The 17913-nt window shown below is 46.2% G+C and overlaps 1 protein-coding gene across 5 annotated transcripts in view; it reads right to left on the bottom strand.

Moving 5' to 3' along the window:
- LOC126916644 (ecdysone-induced protein 74EF) overlaps positions 1-17913 on the bottom strand; it is a 143085-nt gene that overhangs the window by 40717 nt on the left and 84455 nt on the right. The window contains exon 1 of one of the 5 annotated variants that reach the window (XM_050722638.1): positions 10739-14552. The exons of the other annotated variants lie outside the window; for them this stretch is intronic. Coding sequence (XP_050578595.1) covers positions 10739-11054 — 316 coding nt within the window. The 5' untranslated portion in view covers positions 11055-14552. Of the gene's footprint in view, positions 1-10738; positions 14553-17913 lie in introns of those variants that run through there. 5 annotated transcript variants of the gene reach the window in all.

The following is a 17913-nucleotide window of genomic DNA, read 5'->3' as shown; positions in this document are numbered from 1 at the left end:
GGCGAGATGGACGCGAGCAGAGGGACGCACTCTACACCTCGTTGCTATAATAGTCTAGGTAGCTCTAGCGTAGGCTCGCCTAGCCCACAACACGCTTTACTATGTAGGTCAGGGCTGGTGCATTCAACGAGCGAGCTGCTCTTCCTCTATGCACCGTTCGCGTAGATACCTATAGCTAGCGATCGAGCCCGCCTCTCCTCTCCTCTCCTCTCCTCTCTTCTCCTCTCCTCTCCTCTCCTCTCCTCTCCTCTCCTCTCTACAAACCGTGGCGTTCCTTTCCTTCGCTTCGCCGCGCATCTAGCGGGTGTTTCGTTTTCTTTTATTATCACCGGATAGTACGTCGTTATCTAGTTTCTAAAATCTCTATTAATCTGGACTACAACGTATTAACTTTTATCTCTCAACTTGGAAACATTTCAGAGATCGAATTTTATTGGTACGTTGTATCGATGCATTCGAAGACTGAATGAAACGAAGTTGGTTGGTGATCTATTTAAAGGTGGTTAATTGGGACACCAGAGAGTGGTACCTCGCCACGGCCACTGATCGTCGGCCACAGTGCGTCTATTATATCCATCGTCGAAATTTGCAATCGTCGTTCGTAATCGCGGATAGATGTCTCGATCGAACGCGTTGCGTCGCGATATCACACGTAGTTATAAATATCGAGATCGTTGAATTCCCTCGGGATTTCGTAGCGTTTTTCTCTCGACGATGAAACTCGTATCATACCTGTTAGAAAATAGACGTATGTACGTGCGTATTGTACGAGCGAGGAACGAAAGAGAGGAAGAAAAACGAAAGGGAAACGCCATGAGGCGAGCGCATCGCGTTTGTGTCGAACGGTACGAACGTGCGATAAAACAAATTTATTGCTGTTTGAGATGTACGAGAGAATAGTGCGTTAATATTTCGAGTTATTACGTTACATATAAAATAATTATTCTGTTCTAATAAATTTTCCATTTAATAAAACGTTATACATATAGTATTACTTCAACAATACCCTGATTATTTTTTAATTTCTCTATCGCCCGTTATCTATTTTCTACTCGCAGAGATTTCTAATATCGCTTATCCATACGTTCGAGAGCTCATTTCCATCAATACATTCGTAATTATCGATCCCGTATCGATGTCTAATCGAAACGAATAGATCGGTATCTGTGCTGCGCGGCGGATGATCGCGAAACGCGAGCTTCCCGCGGAGTTGAGGATTAATAATGCGGTTACGATGGCTAATTAATCGCTCAGCTTCCGAGTGATTCTTCCAGGGCCGGGGTGGTATCGCAGTCACGTTCGTAATTAATGCGCCCCTTGTGCGAGATATCGATCGCTCTACAGGGTGTCCCTTTGAAGCGGCGATGGTACCGATAGCGCCGGTAATTGCCCCGCTTCCACGTACGCGTACCTACGTTCGTGAATACACCAACGGCCTACATGGCGTGTTCGACGATCTTTCCACATCTCCGTCGAAGGAACCGATCCGATTTTTATCCGATTCATTTTGTATTTCGCTTGCCTCGCGTTAGAATCGTACCACGACCCACTCGTATCAACGTTTCAGAGGCCAAATTGATCGATTAACTTCGTTGTACGTTTACACGATCATCGTGCTCGACATCGACGAAACGAACGAGTCGCTTTCGTAAATTTATTCGTCGCGACAAGGTAAAGCAACTAGCGAACAAATCTCAGGTAAACTCAGGTAAACCGTGATATCTTTGTAGCATCGTCGGCTCGTTTATCGATTAAATAATGGATCAACAGGTCTATGTTCGTCTGACAAGAGAAGATGACCATAAGCTTGTTTCTTCGAAAAAGAGTCTCGATCGTGCGACAATGCGAACGTCGGTACTCCGATAACGCATGGCGACCTAACGATCGAAATTTTATTTCGAAGCATCCGGCCAAATTTCTAAAAGATCTATCTATTGCCTTCGATTCGATTTACATCGATCGCGTTAACAAAGTTGGCGATTATACGGCACCAGTCAGCGGCCGTGAAAAGATGGAAGAATCGCGTCCCGTGCGCGATATCGATCGCGGATCCAATATTTATTCTCGATATAGTATGGCGGGTGTCGTATTTCCATAAGCAGGTTGGTCGCGGGGATAAAAGAATCGCGGCCACGCAAACGATCCAAGAGCCTAGGCGCGTTGATAACCTGCCTCGCGATGCAAATGACCCATCGTAGCCGAGCGTACGAGCATGCTCGATCGTCCCCCTTCGTTCAATTCGGCCGCGGTCGACGCCATAAAAACCGCAGACGATTGTGTCAAGGTGAGGTCAATTACTCCTCGAGAAAGAGCCGGTTAACCGGCGCATCTCGCGCGATCATTCCGTCGTCCTTCTAACATCGAACGGGTTTAAATCTAATTATTCGTATGAAAATGCCAATGGCTATACCGTTCGACGAATCTGACGATAAGCTTTGGTTTTTCGCGTCGAACTTGGAATAGATTGGCATTTAATTGATCGAGATTATAAATGGTAACGAAGTTTAAGTGGAAATGACGTGGTAAGATATATGGTTTCCGTAGTGGACTCTGAGCGTTGAATTTCGTTAATTCCCGACCTCGTAGTTAGTATTTGCAACCTTGCCAACAATATCGGATCCATTGTTCGTACGAGTCGAGCTACGCTTTTAAATGTCTATTCGGTGATCCAGTTTCTTATATCGGATGTCCGTGTCCGTCGTGCGCGATGTTCGATTTCCGAGTAGCGGGAAGAAAACGAGGAAATCGTAACGTAAAACTATATCGCGGTTACACCAGTTCCTCGCGCGTTCCAAATTCCAGAAATATTCTAGAAACTTCGCTAACGAAGCAGCTCGCGACTTTAAAATATAAGGTAAATCATGCGGAAGATCAGAAGCTGCGGTCGAGTATCGTGGAACGGATCGACTTGGATCGATCACGCGAACGGCGCACATATTTTTTCTCTATTTTTACAAAGGACTACGCTCCACTTTCATTAACCGTCGTACGTGCCAAGTGTCAAGCGTCCCTGCAATTGGGACACCCGGTAGACGAAGGTAAGCGTCTCCGTGCCAACGTTCCAATAACCACCCAAGAGCACAAGGACAGTCTACCCCAGTTTTCCTATTGCGACCGCCTACGGCACGTCCTTCACCCCCTCTCCTCTCTCGCTCGCTCACTCTCTCCTCTGTGCTCGGTCGCTCTTGGTCGACTCTCTTCCGGGCCGATCGGCGTGGAAAATACCGCGGGAAATCGATCTCGACCGGACGGAGAGGAAATTCGTGAGGCGTGAGACCACGCCGCGCGGATAAAAGGGTGGACCCGGCGTGGAAAGGCCGACGCCAGAGAGGGTGATCATCCCCTTCGTCAAAGACGGACCAAGAAACCGCGTTGGTTTCAAGGAGGAAAAAAAAAAAAAAAATAGGGATCGCTGCTCGCTCGTGTGTCGAGCCGAGCTTTCTTTCAGCCCGTAGACGAGCTATAAAAATAAAAAAAAAAAGTTTCACGCCGTTCGAGAGCGGGAAAAGTCGGGAGCGGCGTTTATTTAAGAACCACGAGGGTTCGTCTATTTGAGATTTTTGTCAATCGAAGAGTTTGCGGCCACGAGATGCCCTCTCCAGTAACAATTGAAAATACAAAGATCCACTCGAAATCAATTGCAGTCCAGGTAACTAACGATAAACTGATATTCGTAGTTGTAAAACTTTCGCATTTTTCAACGTCGAACCTACAACGTTCCATCTTTTCTAACAAATTCTGCAATATGAAAATTGCTTGCAAGATTCCGATTTGTTATCAAAACGGCTATAACATTGTCGAGAAGGTGTATTGTCGAAGACGCAAGTGTTAAAGAACGATAATTTCGATGTTTGTGTACGGTGGAGTTTTAGAATCGTCGTTGAAGTCGAACAACATTTTTTTCGCTAGATTACGTTATTTGCTCATTGACTAAAACGCGCCAACTATTCTCTCCGATGGAATGCCGACGCCTTGTTATTGTTTATGCGCAACGAGTGATAACGATCCGTTTCTCGCCTGATAATTGGCGAGCATAATCTTCTCCGCGTGATCTTCGTGAATATCTAATCAAGTTGTTCCTACCATAGTCGGAATCTCGCATCGAAACTCGCACACTCGATCGTATTTCGTGTCTTTTTTTCCCTTATCGTTTATCGCGATCGATCGAATATAGGTCAGTTTCGCGGACGCGTTTAAAAACGATTCGAAGCTACGTAACGGCCGAGCGTACGATTCGATAGGATCGATATCGACGAGATCTAGCGTCGTTCCAACGAAATCATCGACTCTGCAAGCTAGCGGTGTGCACACGAGTTTCAACTTCCATCTGGTTTCCTCTTCCTTATTTCGATGAAACGTTAACGTAACGTTGCGCGAAAATCTCTTTCCACTTACCAGAAAGAAATAAAATCGAAATATCAACTCTCTTTCTCAATAACGAAGAAAAGATTCGGAATATATAAAAAAAATTTCTAAAACCATCGCGCCAAGTACGTCGAACGATGACGGTCGAACGAGCGTCGTTCTATTAATTCAACTTTCTATAAGCGGCACTCGAGGGAGAAAATTTTCCTAGCAACTTGGTGAACCGTGAAAGTCGAGCCAATTAAGTAATTTCACGATAGAATGTGCGTTTAAGCGACGTATTTGCCAAAAATTCATCCCTTCGCGTTGGGACTTTCGATCGTTCCTTATGGACTCCTTTGGTTTTTCCTCGAAAATTATATTATCAAAACCTATCGTATCTGTTCGAAAATCTTCCTGTTTCGAAGTAGTTTATTCGTGAAAAAAAGATGACGTACGTAAAAGGTGGAGTTGAACGATATTCGCAGAAGGCTAGTAAAATCAGATCGAATATCGAAATGAAATATTGAAAATCTGTCCGTGTAAAATAAAAGTAAAGAAGTTAGAGTAAAGTTAACGAAATCGTCGCGATCGATTATAACTCAACGACGACGATTTAAGATTAATTTCAGCGTGGGTAAATCAACGTGCGTTCTGCGATTGTCTTTTCCCGCGTCATCCTCATTGAGCGCGCAGTCAGAAAAAATGTCCCTGTCCTTAATGGCATACGTTTCGTTTCTTAGATCGTATCGATGTATTCGAATTTATCACGTTATACGTCGGTGGAGAAGAAAGATGGATTTAGCCTAGGATTCATCCAGGAGAAGAAAAGGAGGGAAAGGTGTCGGTATGGCGCCGCGGCGGAACGCCTAGGTAGAGGCGAAGGTACGAAGGAGGGTAACCGCAGACAGGAAGTTAGTCCTTCCTTCCTCGCCGGGCCAATATCCTGAATTACAATGAGGCGACGCGTTTCCTCGAAGAGTCGCAGGCTATTTAAATACAGCCAGCGACGGTTTCCATATATCGCCACGATATATAGCTGTCCCCCTCGGCAACAGCGTTGCACGGAAGGAGGCCGAGCGCGAAACCGTCTCTTATCGCAATTCAAACAATGACAAAGTTCGAGGTAAAAGAACGATGTCTCGTTACGCGTCCGAGATCCTCGAGCCAGCAGCCATCATCCGACTAACGTGAAAGTGTAGCGACAGTGAACACATCGTCAAAGTGAGAGTCTCGGAGAAAAGTGTGCAGACGTACGATGACCGAGGAATTTACATTAGCAACGTTAAATTTGAAGAATTAGTGGCACGATACGTGAGAATATCGGCGAGTAGTTGAACGCGTGGAAAACCCATCAGACGAAAGTATCTATAACGCTGTTACGGTATTAGTTGCGCGAAAATTGGCATTCGTATAGAAGATCGGATATAGAGAAATAAACAAGTTCGATTTCGATTGCTCGATCGATGCAGCAGAGGCCGAATAAAGGTAAAAGCTGTTACTTTCGGATACCCGCGATACGAATAAGAGTGGAAGAAAGAGCAGAGATTCGACAAGGTGTTACCAACGTGGAGCAAAGTCTAGATAACGGAAAGGGTTCGTTCGTTTCTTGGTGATTCGTCGACGCGTAGGGCGTTCCCGTTTCTTTCTTCCTTTCTTTCTTTCTTTAGTTGGCTCGCGTTGATCCGAGAACGATCTCGCCCGTTGCCCGATTAACCCCGCGGTGGCTGCTCGATCGACAGACACTGCTTTCTTCCCCTTCGAGGCGATCGAACGGTCTTCATTTCCTGATTAACCCGGCAGCGGCCCGCCTCTCTCTCTCTCTCTCTCCCCCCCCTCCTATCCCTCTCCCTCGAATATAAAGGAAGAGAGTGCAGCCGGAAGTAATCTGTCTTCCTCTGCTCGTGGCGAGGCACTCTCGCGAAAAGAGAGGATAAACGAGGGCTGGACGGAAGGAGAAAAGGACGGAGAGAACGTCCGCTCGAATTCACTTGGAGTGATTTAAAGGCTGGAATTATCCTTTTCTCCCCTTCCTCGAGTATCCTCCTCTCCTTGCTAACCATTATATATCTTCTGTTGCGTGCCTCCCTCGACTCTTTTATATCGCAACGTGGATGATCCTCCTCCCTCTGCCCTGCTCCTTCTCCTCGGCCTCTTCCTTTTTCTTTTTTGCCTCGTCCACGAGAGGAGAATCAGACTCCTCTCTTTACCACGTGTTTCTGCGCGATTATGTATATTATACGTGTATGAATATACGCGCAGGGGACAGACCAGAGAAAAAGAGATTTTTTTCTTCTCTTCTTATCGGCAACCGATTTGTATCTGGGTTTGTGACAATCAGACGGGTCGGTGGTCGCGTAATTTCACATCATCCGATATATCATTCCGACTTATCTTCGCTTGGCTCGTAGTAGCCGATATACACCGATAAAAAACACGCTTTAACGTCCGTTCATTGGCACGCCTGCATCATTCGCGAGAATCCTTTTTTTTTTCTTCTATCCAATAAACTATTAATAAGCCGTTCGACTGCTTTGCGTCGGCCCACTCCGAACTCGACGAGCTTTTAATTAACAGCAGATGGATATTAGGTTACTCGATATGTCTTCGAAGCGATCGGAATAATAGCGGCGGCGATTGACGTTCACCGTTCTCCTCTTTCTTTGTTTCGCTCGTCGAGTATAGGAGGCGATAGTAAAACGCAAGCAGGAATTCGAGTTGTCATAGGAGATAAATTTATAATCCGTCGACCGGGCAGCTACCTGCTCCGTGAAAGGTTTCGAAAGCTTTTCCGGATACCGCGGCAAAGAGGGGGGAGGGGAGGGGGAGAGGGGGGGAGACCGCAAAAGCCAACAAGCTGGTCATCGGTAGCACCGAGAGTTAACTTTATAGTACACACGGCCGAATTTCTTTCTCCTTTCCCTGGACCCTTTCTAACCTTTCGTTCCTTTCTTTTTGTCGTCCCTTTTTTCAAAGAATATATCCGGTATACGTAGGGTGTTATAAAAAAGCCGTAAGATTTTGAGATTACAGTGTTTACCGAAGATTTGAAAATCTCTAGCGAATTCACGTACCTTTCAAAACAAACTTTCTCTATGCTGTGTCCGTTTTTGTAAAGTGTAGCAATTTTAATAAAACCAATTAGGCCAATAAAGTTTATTGGCTATAATAAATATGCAACGACTAATTTCGTTGTGCTATTTGTGGACTGTAAATTTGCATTTTCCTAAACTAACAACTAACGAAATTACGCGACTTAAACGGAGATCTGTTTTATCAATTTTATTATACTTTTGAATATCGCGTGCATTCGATTTGAAAATAAAAACGAGTTCCTTCGCTTTTACACGATTACACGGGTTACTGGAATAAATTATCGCTAAATGGAACTCGCATTAAAGCAAACACGTAACTTAGTTTTGCCAAGTTTGCCTTAGTCCAAACCATGAGTTATTTTTCACCAAATACCAGGCGATATGTAAAAAATATTTTGAGAAAAGATAAGACCCTACAAGCAAGGACGAATCGTTTGGCTGCTAAGACTTTGAGAACGTTGAGGCTTTTCTTTCCAGCCACGACAAATTCACGGAAGGGTTCGATATTCGATCTTTTCATGTAAACAAACCTAGATGTTTTTTTACGCGAGACGAAAAAAGCGGCGTAAAAAGCGTGGATGTTCTGGCTGACAGACCGACGACAAACGCGTTGCTTTTTTACGGAGGACAAGGATCAGCGTTTCCTTCTTTGTATCGTATACTAAATACACGCGAGCGGAACTGGTGGTCGCTGATCGTCGATTCCTAACAGCCGTCTATATACATAATTCTTCGCCTTTTCTTTGTCAGACCGTACACATCATAGCTGTATAGAATTTCTATTTTCTAATTTTCACCTTGGTTGATAAATGAACTTGTGTGTGAATCTGTTCGATACGGGACCGGTTGTAAAATCGAAGGTTGTAAAATCGTTTCATCCGGGGGAAAACTTTGGAGGGCACGAGTAGGTTAATTCATTTGTCTCGAACTGTGACGAAAATGGATACAAGAGAAATTTTTTGAAAATTCCCGGTCTACTTTCCACTCGACCACTCCTCGTGCCTTTTCTGGCGTTAGAGTTTGAATAAAAAGGGATCTTCTGTTGGCCAAATCCTGGGGTGTTCTGAAAAAGATTAAAAATGTTTTCCCTAATTTCGAACTTTCGTTGCACCCTACAGCTCCTTTACAAAAGAATCTCCTCACCGTTTACAGCCCTCTTTCTCCAACTTTTCAAACAAAGTAGTAAATCTACCAGCTTATTTGCGATAGATCCCGTTTCATACGATCTCGTATAATTGAAAAAAACAAAATTTTAGGCAAATATATAGAACAGCGTGTTATCCTAGAATGGACCCACTAAGAAGACGGTACCGTTGCACAGCCTTGACAGTCTTAACAACCTTAACAGCGATACGAGAGTTTAATTTTATTGGGGCTGGAGCAGGTCATAAGGTATTATCCTCGTTTCGTGACAAGAAGCAGTGAAATCTTGAAGGGGCACGATAACGAGCGAAGAAACTGCAAAATTATTCGACGAGTCGAAATATATATCGTGCTACGAGGTTTACCGTCGCCCGAGTCCCGTCGTCGAACGACCTTCGCGGGTTCGCTTGCGTAATATTTTTATCGGTCGAAATTACACATACGTTCACGCATGCACGCACGTACTCTCTTTCTTTGTCTATCGTTCTCTCTCTCTTCCCCTCCTGCCTCCCTCTCGCGAGCCCGACAGCTACCGAACACGAGAACAGTCGGGGGCACGTATTTTCGGTCGAATGCGAGTATGTAAGCCACGCACGCTTTGCCTGCTTTTTTCTCGCTTTCGCGCTTCATTTTTATGTACCGCCGGTGGAAGAGATATAGCCGGCTCATAAAATCGGTCAGGTGTTGAAGTTTACATGTTCCGAGAGGCGAAACAGTAATTCGAGACACGAAGCAGGGTGGGGAGGGGGAGGGGGAGAGAGAAGGAGAAGGTAAGTAGCTCGTGTCTATTCATTAATGTTCTTTTCTTTATAGCATGTGTGTAAAAAATATGCAATTTCCTATTTTTGCACATACACAATTGCATATACACTGTCTATAACTGGTTACAAGTACGTATTAGGTCATCCATCGATATGTAGGATAATAAACAAAGTAAGAGTTTTTCAGTTAGCGATTCGATAAGTATGCCGGACAGTAGTTAAAATATCCTAGCATTTTTTCAAGTTCCAAGATACGTTCAAATATTTGAAATTCCCCTTGTAAGTAAAGTTATATATTATACAGGCTGTTGCGAAATAACGATTAACAATGATAAAGAACAAAAACTTTAGTTCTCTTCGCTTTCGAAACGGGCAATAGGTCATTTCAAGAGTATTATTAAGAAATTTGATATATCGATTTGGAAATGAATCTCGCGGTCTAAGATTCAAGGTGTTTCTATAGAGCACGACTACATCGATCGATGTCACCGATTAATTTATAATCTCGTTGTATCTCTTTCACCAGTAAGAGTATAAGCGTGTGTCTGTGATCCTTCGATCATGCGTACGCCTACGTATTGATAAGATTTCGCGGTAGAAGAGAGGGGGCGCAGTCCTAACCACGTTCGAAAGTCTGAATTTGACCGAGTAAACGATCGATTAGTCGAAAGATTCGCACTTCCTGGTTCCCGACTATACCATTTACGGTTCATTGGATAACATCGTTGACAGCTGCGATGAATACGATTATTGAATCGAAATTGCCGAGATTATCGACGATTGCGTGCGTAATGCGGGAAGATAGGTTTATTTTATAATTGCGAGAGAAATCTCGTTACATGCCGCAATTTCGTAAACAGACGATAAAAAAAAAGTAGCGATTAAACAGATGGACGATTAAACTGACACGAGCGTCACGGTTCTAACGAAAAAAATAAGTGATTCGATTCTGAAACGATTGTATCTCCTTGATACCTTCGAAGGCGGCGCGTAATGGCGGCGAAAAGGCGCGAAAATGCAGGAACCGATAGATGTAACGTTACGAATGTTATACAGAATAATATACACGCATAGGAAATTTGTATACGCGAGAATGTATATACATCTTCTTTTAGATCCTATTTCTCTGGTCATATTCAGGCCGAGGATTTTTTCTACGCGTTTATAAGAAATTCGAAGGTGCAAAGAAAAATGCTCGGAAAGTTCAGGATACGTAAAAACGTATAAAATGTCCGAAGCATGTTCCGTAGATGAAACAATTTTCTATCAAAGTTACGCTTTTTCCGTTAGATAAAGATACGAATTTGCATAAATATCCGCAGTCTAGCCATACTCGTCAAAATTAGAATTTATATGGACATCCGCGGTGCAATGAAAACTTAATGCGAAACTCACGGTATCGTCTCATAAGATTCTTCTTATACGGTTTGGTACCGGGTGGTCTGGACCTCGATCTCATGCTACCGTCTTTCTGATTATTGTCGGAGCACGAGTCGTCCGAATCTTCGGAACAGGTACGATCCTCTCTTTCCTGGGAGTATTCGGTGGACGTGGCGGCGACGAAGCATCCTCGTAACCTGAGCGCTGCCGCGGCATTCCCGTAATCGTCGATCGGTTCTTTTCGATCGTGATCCTGATCGTTCTCCTCCCTGGAGAACTCCGCGTAGTCGCCTACCCGAACGCTCAAGTCTAATGGTTGATCCTCGAGCATCGTTTTTATCTTTGCCAGCCTCGTTTCCTTGCTGCCAGTCTGTGCCCACGAGCTGATCCACGGCTACCACAGCACAGTTGCCATCTTGATCTTCAACGATTTGTACTTGACACTCGTTCGATACGATGTAACATTACACTCGCCGGTCGATTCTCGATTCGATGCGGCTTTCTTCCTCTTCTTGGACGTTTCTATACAAATTTCACCGTAACACGATAGAATTTCACGCGAGGAGAATCACAGGTTCGATAGACGCGATTGATCGTGCTCGACGAGTTAGACTGGAACGTCGGGATCGAGCGATCGGATTACGAATCGATTTAAGAAAAAATTGTCACTAGAAAGAATTATTTTCGATAAAGTCGGCAAAGACGCGACAACACAAGTCGAGTGGAATAGAGATGGAAAAGGAAGAATAGATATCTTCGTGGGAGGTAGAACTCTTCCGGCAGTGTCTTCGTCCCGTGTGGTACGCGTGACGCACAGCGGATACTCTACCGGCAGTTTCTAGCGGCAAACAGTTCTCGATACTAGCGACGTATCCGTGTTGATCACGTTGTTTCGGATAAAATCAACCATTCCTCTTGTTACTTCTTTCCGTTTGTCAACATAGATAATGACGTACGTAATCGGTTGCACTTGTCAAGAAAAAAACGGAGAGTGACAGGGGGCAGACAGGTTACAGACGGACGTTAAGTCGCAGCCAAGAGGTATCACGCTGTTCTTTTCGATCGGGGATCATCCAGAGAACAGAATCGATTTCACGTAACAATCGCACTTTGAAAAATGCTCGTTCGCTTCACTGTATAAACTGCGTTCCGTGACTACGTATGTAATATATACACACATATATATGTATACACACATATATATATACATATGTACGCGTGTGTCGGCGAGTATCACGTAGAAGCCAAGAGGCAGAAAGAGAAAAACGCGAAACAGAGAATTGCCGAAGCGTATCCACGTTCTCCGCACCGAGGCTACGGTTGCCGGTGGCACACTGACTGACTCGGAACCGGGGTAGCCCGCTAGTCCAGACTCGTTCACTCACTACTCCAGACCCACACTCCAACTCCGAGCGCCGGACTCGCTCTCGCTCGTGTACACCGCACACAGTACTCTCCGGCCGCCAGAGCCCACCACCTTCGGCACTTTCCGCCGGCCGACTTCGGTTCTTTTCGGTTTCTACACTGCCTCGATCAGAGTCGGCGGCTTCACGTACATGCCGGCACCCACACACAGTCGCGAGCCGTCGCTCGAGATGCGCGGATGCGTAGCCTACCGCAATGTTCGAGCTGGTGATGCTCCCTCCTCCACCACACACACTTTCTGCTCTTTTCTCTCTTTCCATCTTTCCTCTCCCTCGCCTTTTTTCCCTCTTTTTTACCACCTCTTTACCTCTGTCTTGCTCTCTCGCTTCCTTTCTTTTCTTTGCCCTTCGAGCAAACAGTCTCGTGCTTCTTTCTTTCTTTCCTCCTTTCCTTCTTTCCTTCTTTCTTTCTTTCTTTCTTCCTTCCTTTCTTTCTTTCTTTCTTTCTTTCTTTCTTTCGCGCTCTGCCTTGGTTCTTCACGATGGTTTCGCAAGGGAAAGCTATTTTTTCGTCTATTGGGATAGGACACACGAAGAAGCAGCCAACGAGCGCCGTCTTCTCACGACATTAACCTTCGATCCTCGACTGCTAGAAACAGCGGGCGGCGACGTGAAATATGGATTGTTTTAACGGCAGGCTTTTTTCGGACTAACCTACTCGTCGTATCGTAGAAAGGAGAACACGGATCCTTTGCTCGTTCTTCCGATGATTCTATCGCGACGAAACGATCCGGTGTCGTCGGATGAACCAAGTGCGTGCAAATCGGTACATATGTTACGCGTAAGCGTTTCAACCAGTCGTTTCTCTCTAATCCCTGACATTGTCTTCTCGAGAATGAATTCGAACGGTAACGAGCAGCAGCAGCACTCGGAACAGTATAGGAAGAACCGAGCAACAGAAACGAGACTGCAACGATTGCGTATGCACGGTACACACAATAGGTGAACGTGCGTACGAGGTCGCGGCGGAAAGGAACTTCCAATTCAACGTCTCGTTGCAGCCGGTAAACACAGGTGCAACGAAAACGTCGGAAGTGTTTTTGCAACGGGGCATACAGAATGAACCTTGAGAGTGACCGATTTCGTAATTTCTCTCGGCTCGCCGTTCCGGCGTCGCTTCCATTGTAACCGAAAAAAACGATCTCCGAGATCGTGTTTTTTGAGTTTAGGCGAGCCTCGAACCAACCTCGTAAACCGTTCTTTCCGCGATCAAATTACATTTGAGTCTTTTCGTAATTACTCGTTGAATCCCTGCATTGTGATCTTTTGCTCTTTCAAACCTGTTAATTCGATATTATTATGAAATCACTACTCCTCCATCAATTTCTCATTACGAGAAATATCAATATTTTTATTATCGCAGCAGGTATCGTTCGTGTTGTACTAGGCACTTACACGGACCAGCCGCGCATCAGACAAAGGCTAATCTTCGTCGAGATTAATTGGTTCATTTTCGAAAAATGAATTAAAGAGACTAACCCAAGATCGTATTTTGATACTAGAATTTAAAGAAATCTCTTTTCAGAAAATAGAATCGACCAGTTTCTGAGAAATTGTAGAACGACAGTCGAAGGAATCACGATTTTTCCATCGCAGACTGACAATGTATGCGCCGCAACCAGTCAGGGCCATTTCAAGATTTCATCCTAGAAACGTAACGAGCCGCGTACGAAGGGCTTGTTCACCAACCAGAAGCTCTCGGATCCGTTTCCTCGATAAGTGAAAACAGGTTGGCCTTAATTGCACTTCCTGCCGTCGAACCTGCGATTGCATTGTTGCCGAAAAGCGTTTTTCGCAGACTTTACGCGCTACGATCGGCGACCCTACGGAACGCAAGATCGTTCCAACATTTACAACGACGAATTCGTTACGCGTCCGCACCGATGCGACGATCATCGTCCATGCATTTGCATAGAAAACTGAAAACACACCGACCGCTGCGATAAACTTGCTTTCTCGTCAGATCTCGATTTACGCTGCTCGATTCTCGTCTTTACGACTGCTTAACCCTTGCTGCGTGGCCTTAGACCGAATCGTATTTTTCTCAAAAGCTGGCTTCTCGGTTGGAAGGAGGAAAGCAAGATCGAGGCAGGGAAATTAAAAAATCGCAGCAGGGTTAAGGGAGCGAATTATCACGGGATCGATATCGAGCTCGTCTGTCAAGTTTGGACAACCAGTCTCGAAGTTTTATCGTCGTTTGCACAGCGACGGCCATGCGTCAACGACCCTTCCGTAAAAATTCAACCGGTGAATTTCGAAAGTAATTTAGAAATTCATCGTGCTTGAGTTTGGCGAAACTTTAAATTTGAATTCCATAGACGAGGGAATATTTGAAAGTTGAAAGATTAGCCACCGAGGGCAGGAGTGATTTATGGGCGCGAAATTCGCTAGGTCCACAGTCGGAGAACGTTCGCATCTGCGTTAAAGGGGTTGGAAGCGCGACGTACGCGCGTAGAAACCGGGCTCGCTATCCTCGATTTGTCGTCCCTCGCCACGATGCGGAGTCACCGCGAAGCCGGGGACAGGCCGAGAGTTATTTTCGCGCAAAAACGGCCGACATTGCCGGCCTGGGAGAGAAAACCTCGTAACTCTCGCCGATCTTGGAACGGGATGACGCCCGATCCAGGAAAAGTACGATTTCTAATCCATCACCGAGACTCCACCGGCCCCGTCCTGTTTCCTCGACGCGACGCCACGCCACGCGATGCGATGCGACGCGACCGAACGTCACTTTCTGCTTCTCTGTGATGCGCGCTCTATTTCCGATGCAACGTTCCTCGTGAATCAACCGCCGCCGTTTCCACCATTCGTCCTTCGTGCCACTGAATCTTTACCTTTCGCGGTGTCGTATACACGAGAGAAACTTCGATCTTACGGGATTACGTTGTTGTACGTGCGTAGGTAAATTGTAAGAGAATTGCGTTTATCGGAATTTCAATGAAATTTCGCTTAATGATCCACACCGTGGATTTTTAAGTGTAAAACTTTACACGCGCGTGTTTCGTACGAATTATTGCGAAATGCGTTTTGAAAATGTCGTAATTTTTAGTTTACGTCGCACGTTCGAACGAGTAACATCGAAAGAATCGTAGAGAAATGAAAATGTGCGAAATGAAAATTTCTTTCGGAGAGAAGTAAAAAAAGAAACGATATTCTCCTTTTTCTTTCTACGCAACGATTAACTTGTTAACGTGTGAGTTTCTAATCGAGAACGATATCGCGTTCATCTAGCGCAAATTCGTAGCATCACTTTCGTTTTCGCGGTCCGCGTCCCCTGTCGATTTTGTTTTTGTTCCACGGCACAATTTTCCACGAGCCGGTGTGTCGCGTTCTCTTTCCTCCGCTTTCTACCGGCGAGACCCATCCAGCCTTTCGAGATCTATCGATCGTTCGATCCCGCGTTTTTAACTCGCGAAACGACGAACGGTCGAATATCGGTCGAACGGCCACCGTTCGAGGGAGAGAGGGTGGCAACAAGAGAAAAGAAAACCGGAGGACGCGTCTGAACGAGTTCGAAGAGGGGAACGAAGAAAGAGAAATTTCGTTTTTTGCAGGACACCGAGCAACAGACGCGACGTTTCCTGTCCAAACGACAGCGAAGAAAGTGTATCTAGGCCTTTTTCCAGCCGCGTGTTCCCCCAGCCGTTAGAATATTCAGCCTGGCGCTTCGACGAAGCGCCATTGCGCGTGTTTCATTCGTTACAATCCCTCCGTATTATCATCGTGTGCAAGGAAAACCGAGGAAAAACTAGGAAATATACTTAAACTTAAAGGACACGGTGGTAAAGGTTTCGTGGACGGCGAAGCGCAAGAAACGAAGAAGGAAGGTCGAAGCACGGAAAGCGAAATGAGCTCGCGAATCTCTCCGAGTTTCAACTCGACTTTCGTTCGACACATGCGCGTCTCGGTGCTCGCGAGACGGCGGCGATTTTAATTTCTTGTTATCGTGCAGTGCCGGCGCGGAGGCGAAAGAGACGAGGAAGAGGTATTAGCCGGCGATTCAGGCCGAGACTAACGCGCACTTTTCCTCCGCTGCGCGTTTCTCTGGTTGGCGCTTCGTCGCGGATGATTTCTTCGACCATCGTGAGCGTTTCTTCCTTCGTCGAACGATCGTGTTCGACGATCGAACTTTACGTACAGTGGTTGGTACGACCAACCCCGACAAAGGACGGATATCGATTTGAAAAGACGGCGTGGTTGTCGTCGTCTCGACTCGATTAGAACGGAGAGGAGCAGAGCGGAGAGTAGGTGGCCGGTTCCGCGGCCGGTTGCCATGCCGAACGAGCCTGCGCTGCTCCAAGTGCCAGAAACCGTGAAGGAGGCCTCTCGTGATCGCGACTTTCCAAGGACACGAGGGTGCGTGGATACGTGGCGTGTGCGTGTCGGCTCGTTTTCCTTTTCGCGGCGAAAATCACCGGCGAGAAAGAAAAATCGGTGCGCGCGCGGCGCTGTGCCAGCGAAATCGCCGCCACGTTCCATATAACACGCAACAGCCAGCTATTACGCCAATTTCCCTATCGCGTGGATTTTTTTCTCGCGGACGAGTCGTCCGCGCGTTCGGCCGCTTTCTTTATCGTCGGCCGTTCGAAACCTGGCGAGCGTTAATAATCCAATTAGAAGTACGATCGACGGAGAGAGATAAGACCGGTTGGTTATAGCGCGCCGGGCTATGCAAACGATCCTTTCGACCGCCGAAAGAACGGTCGACTTTAGGCTGGAAACGCTGTCGCGTTCTAATTAACCTCTATTCCGACCATTCTTTTCACCATCGATGGTAAGACGAGCTTGCAAATAGCTCAATCTCGGTGTAAGGAACACCAAATGCAGAAAAAGAAAAAGGGAGAAGAGGAGGAAGGGAGTAGGGGAAGCTACGGAGCCGGCATTAGGAGGAGGAAAAGGGAAGCGAAGGGCAGACGAGGAGGACGAGCACGAAGACGAAGAAGAAGAAGAAGAATCCCCCTTGGCTCACGTCCGCGAGAACCGGAAAGATTCCCTCGATCCGCTACGAACGGCTTCCAAGGTCCGCACTCCGTATTCGAACGACCCCAACACACATACGCACATGCACACGTCTCAACCATGACGTATACACGCGTATACGTGCAAGTGAGCGTACAAAAGTGCGCGCACGAAGAGGAAGAGAAAGAGAAAGAGAAAGAGAAAGAGAAAGAGAAAGAGAGAGAGAGAGAGAGAGAGAGAGAGAGAAGGAGAAGGAGAGAGGTAGAATAACGTAGAATGGCGCACTCACGCACTCGCGCCCTCTCACACGCGTGCTTTAGACGCACGTCCGGCCAAACGAGCCGCGAGGTTATTGTTTAAAGCGTTCCCCTTTATTGTGTCTACAATGTGCTCGGTCACACGCGGCCGGAACAGCCAGCCGCCACGTTGCGGCCCTCCTCGTCGCTAAACGCTCTTTTTATTTTATTATTCTATTCGGTTGCTGCACCTCGCGCCGCTGCTGGGCGTTGCCCGACTACCAGCCAAAGCTCGCTGGACTTTTCATCAGGATCCTCTCTTAATTACGTTGCTGACTCGGGGACGATGATCGAGCGTTCGATACGATGAAACATCGATAGACTGGCTGGATCGTAACCCGCGTTGCGTCTCGACGGCACGCGATACTCGATAGGGATAGTTACGCACGGAGAATGGAACGAAAGGTTTGATCGGTAAGGCAACCTCGTTGATCCTAGAAATACGCATACGTTCGCGATCGTTAGTTACGCACGACGAGACTCTGCTTCGTTTCGTTGCCAATTACTATCA

This window comes from Bombus affinis, chromosome 5, assembly GCF_024516045.1.
Source record: "Bombus affinis isolate iyBomAffi1 chromosome 5, iyBomAffi1.2, whole genome shotgun sequence".
NCBI lineage: Eukaryota > Metazoa > Arthropoda > Insecta > Hymenoptera > Apidae > Bombus > Bombus affinis.
This window is presented reverse-complemented; position numbering and strand designations above follow the sequence as displayed.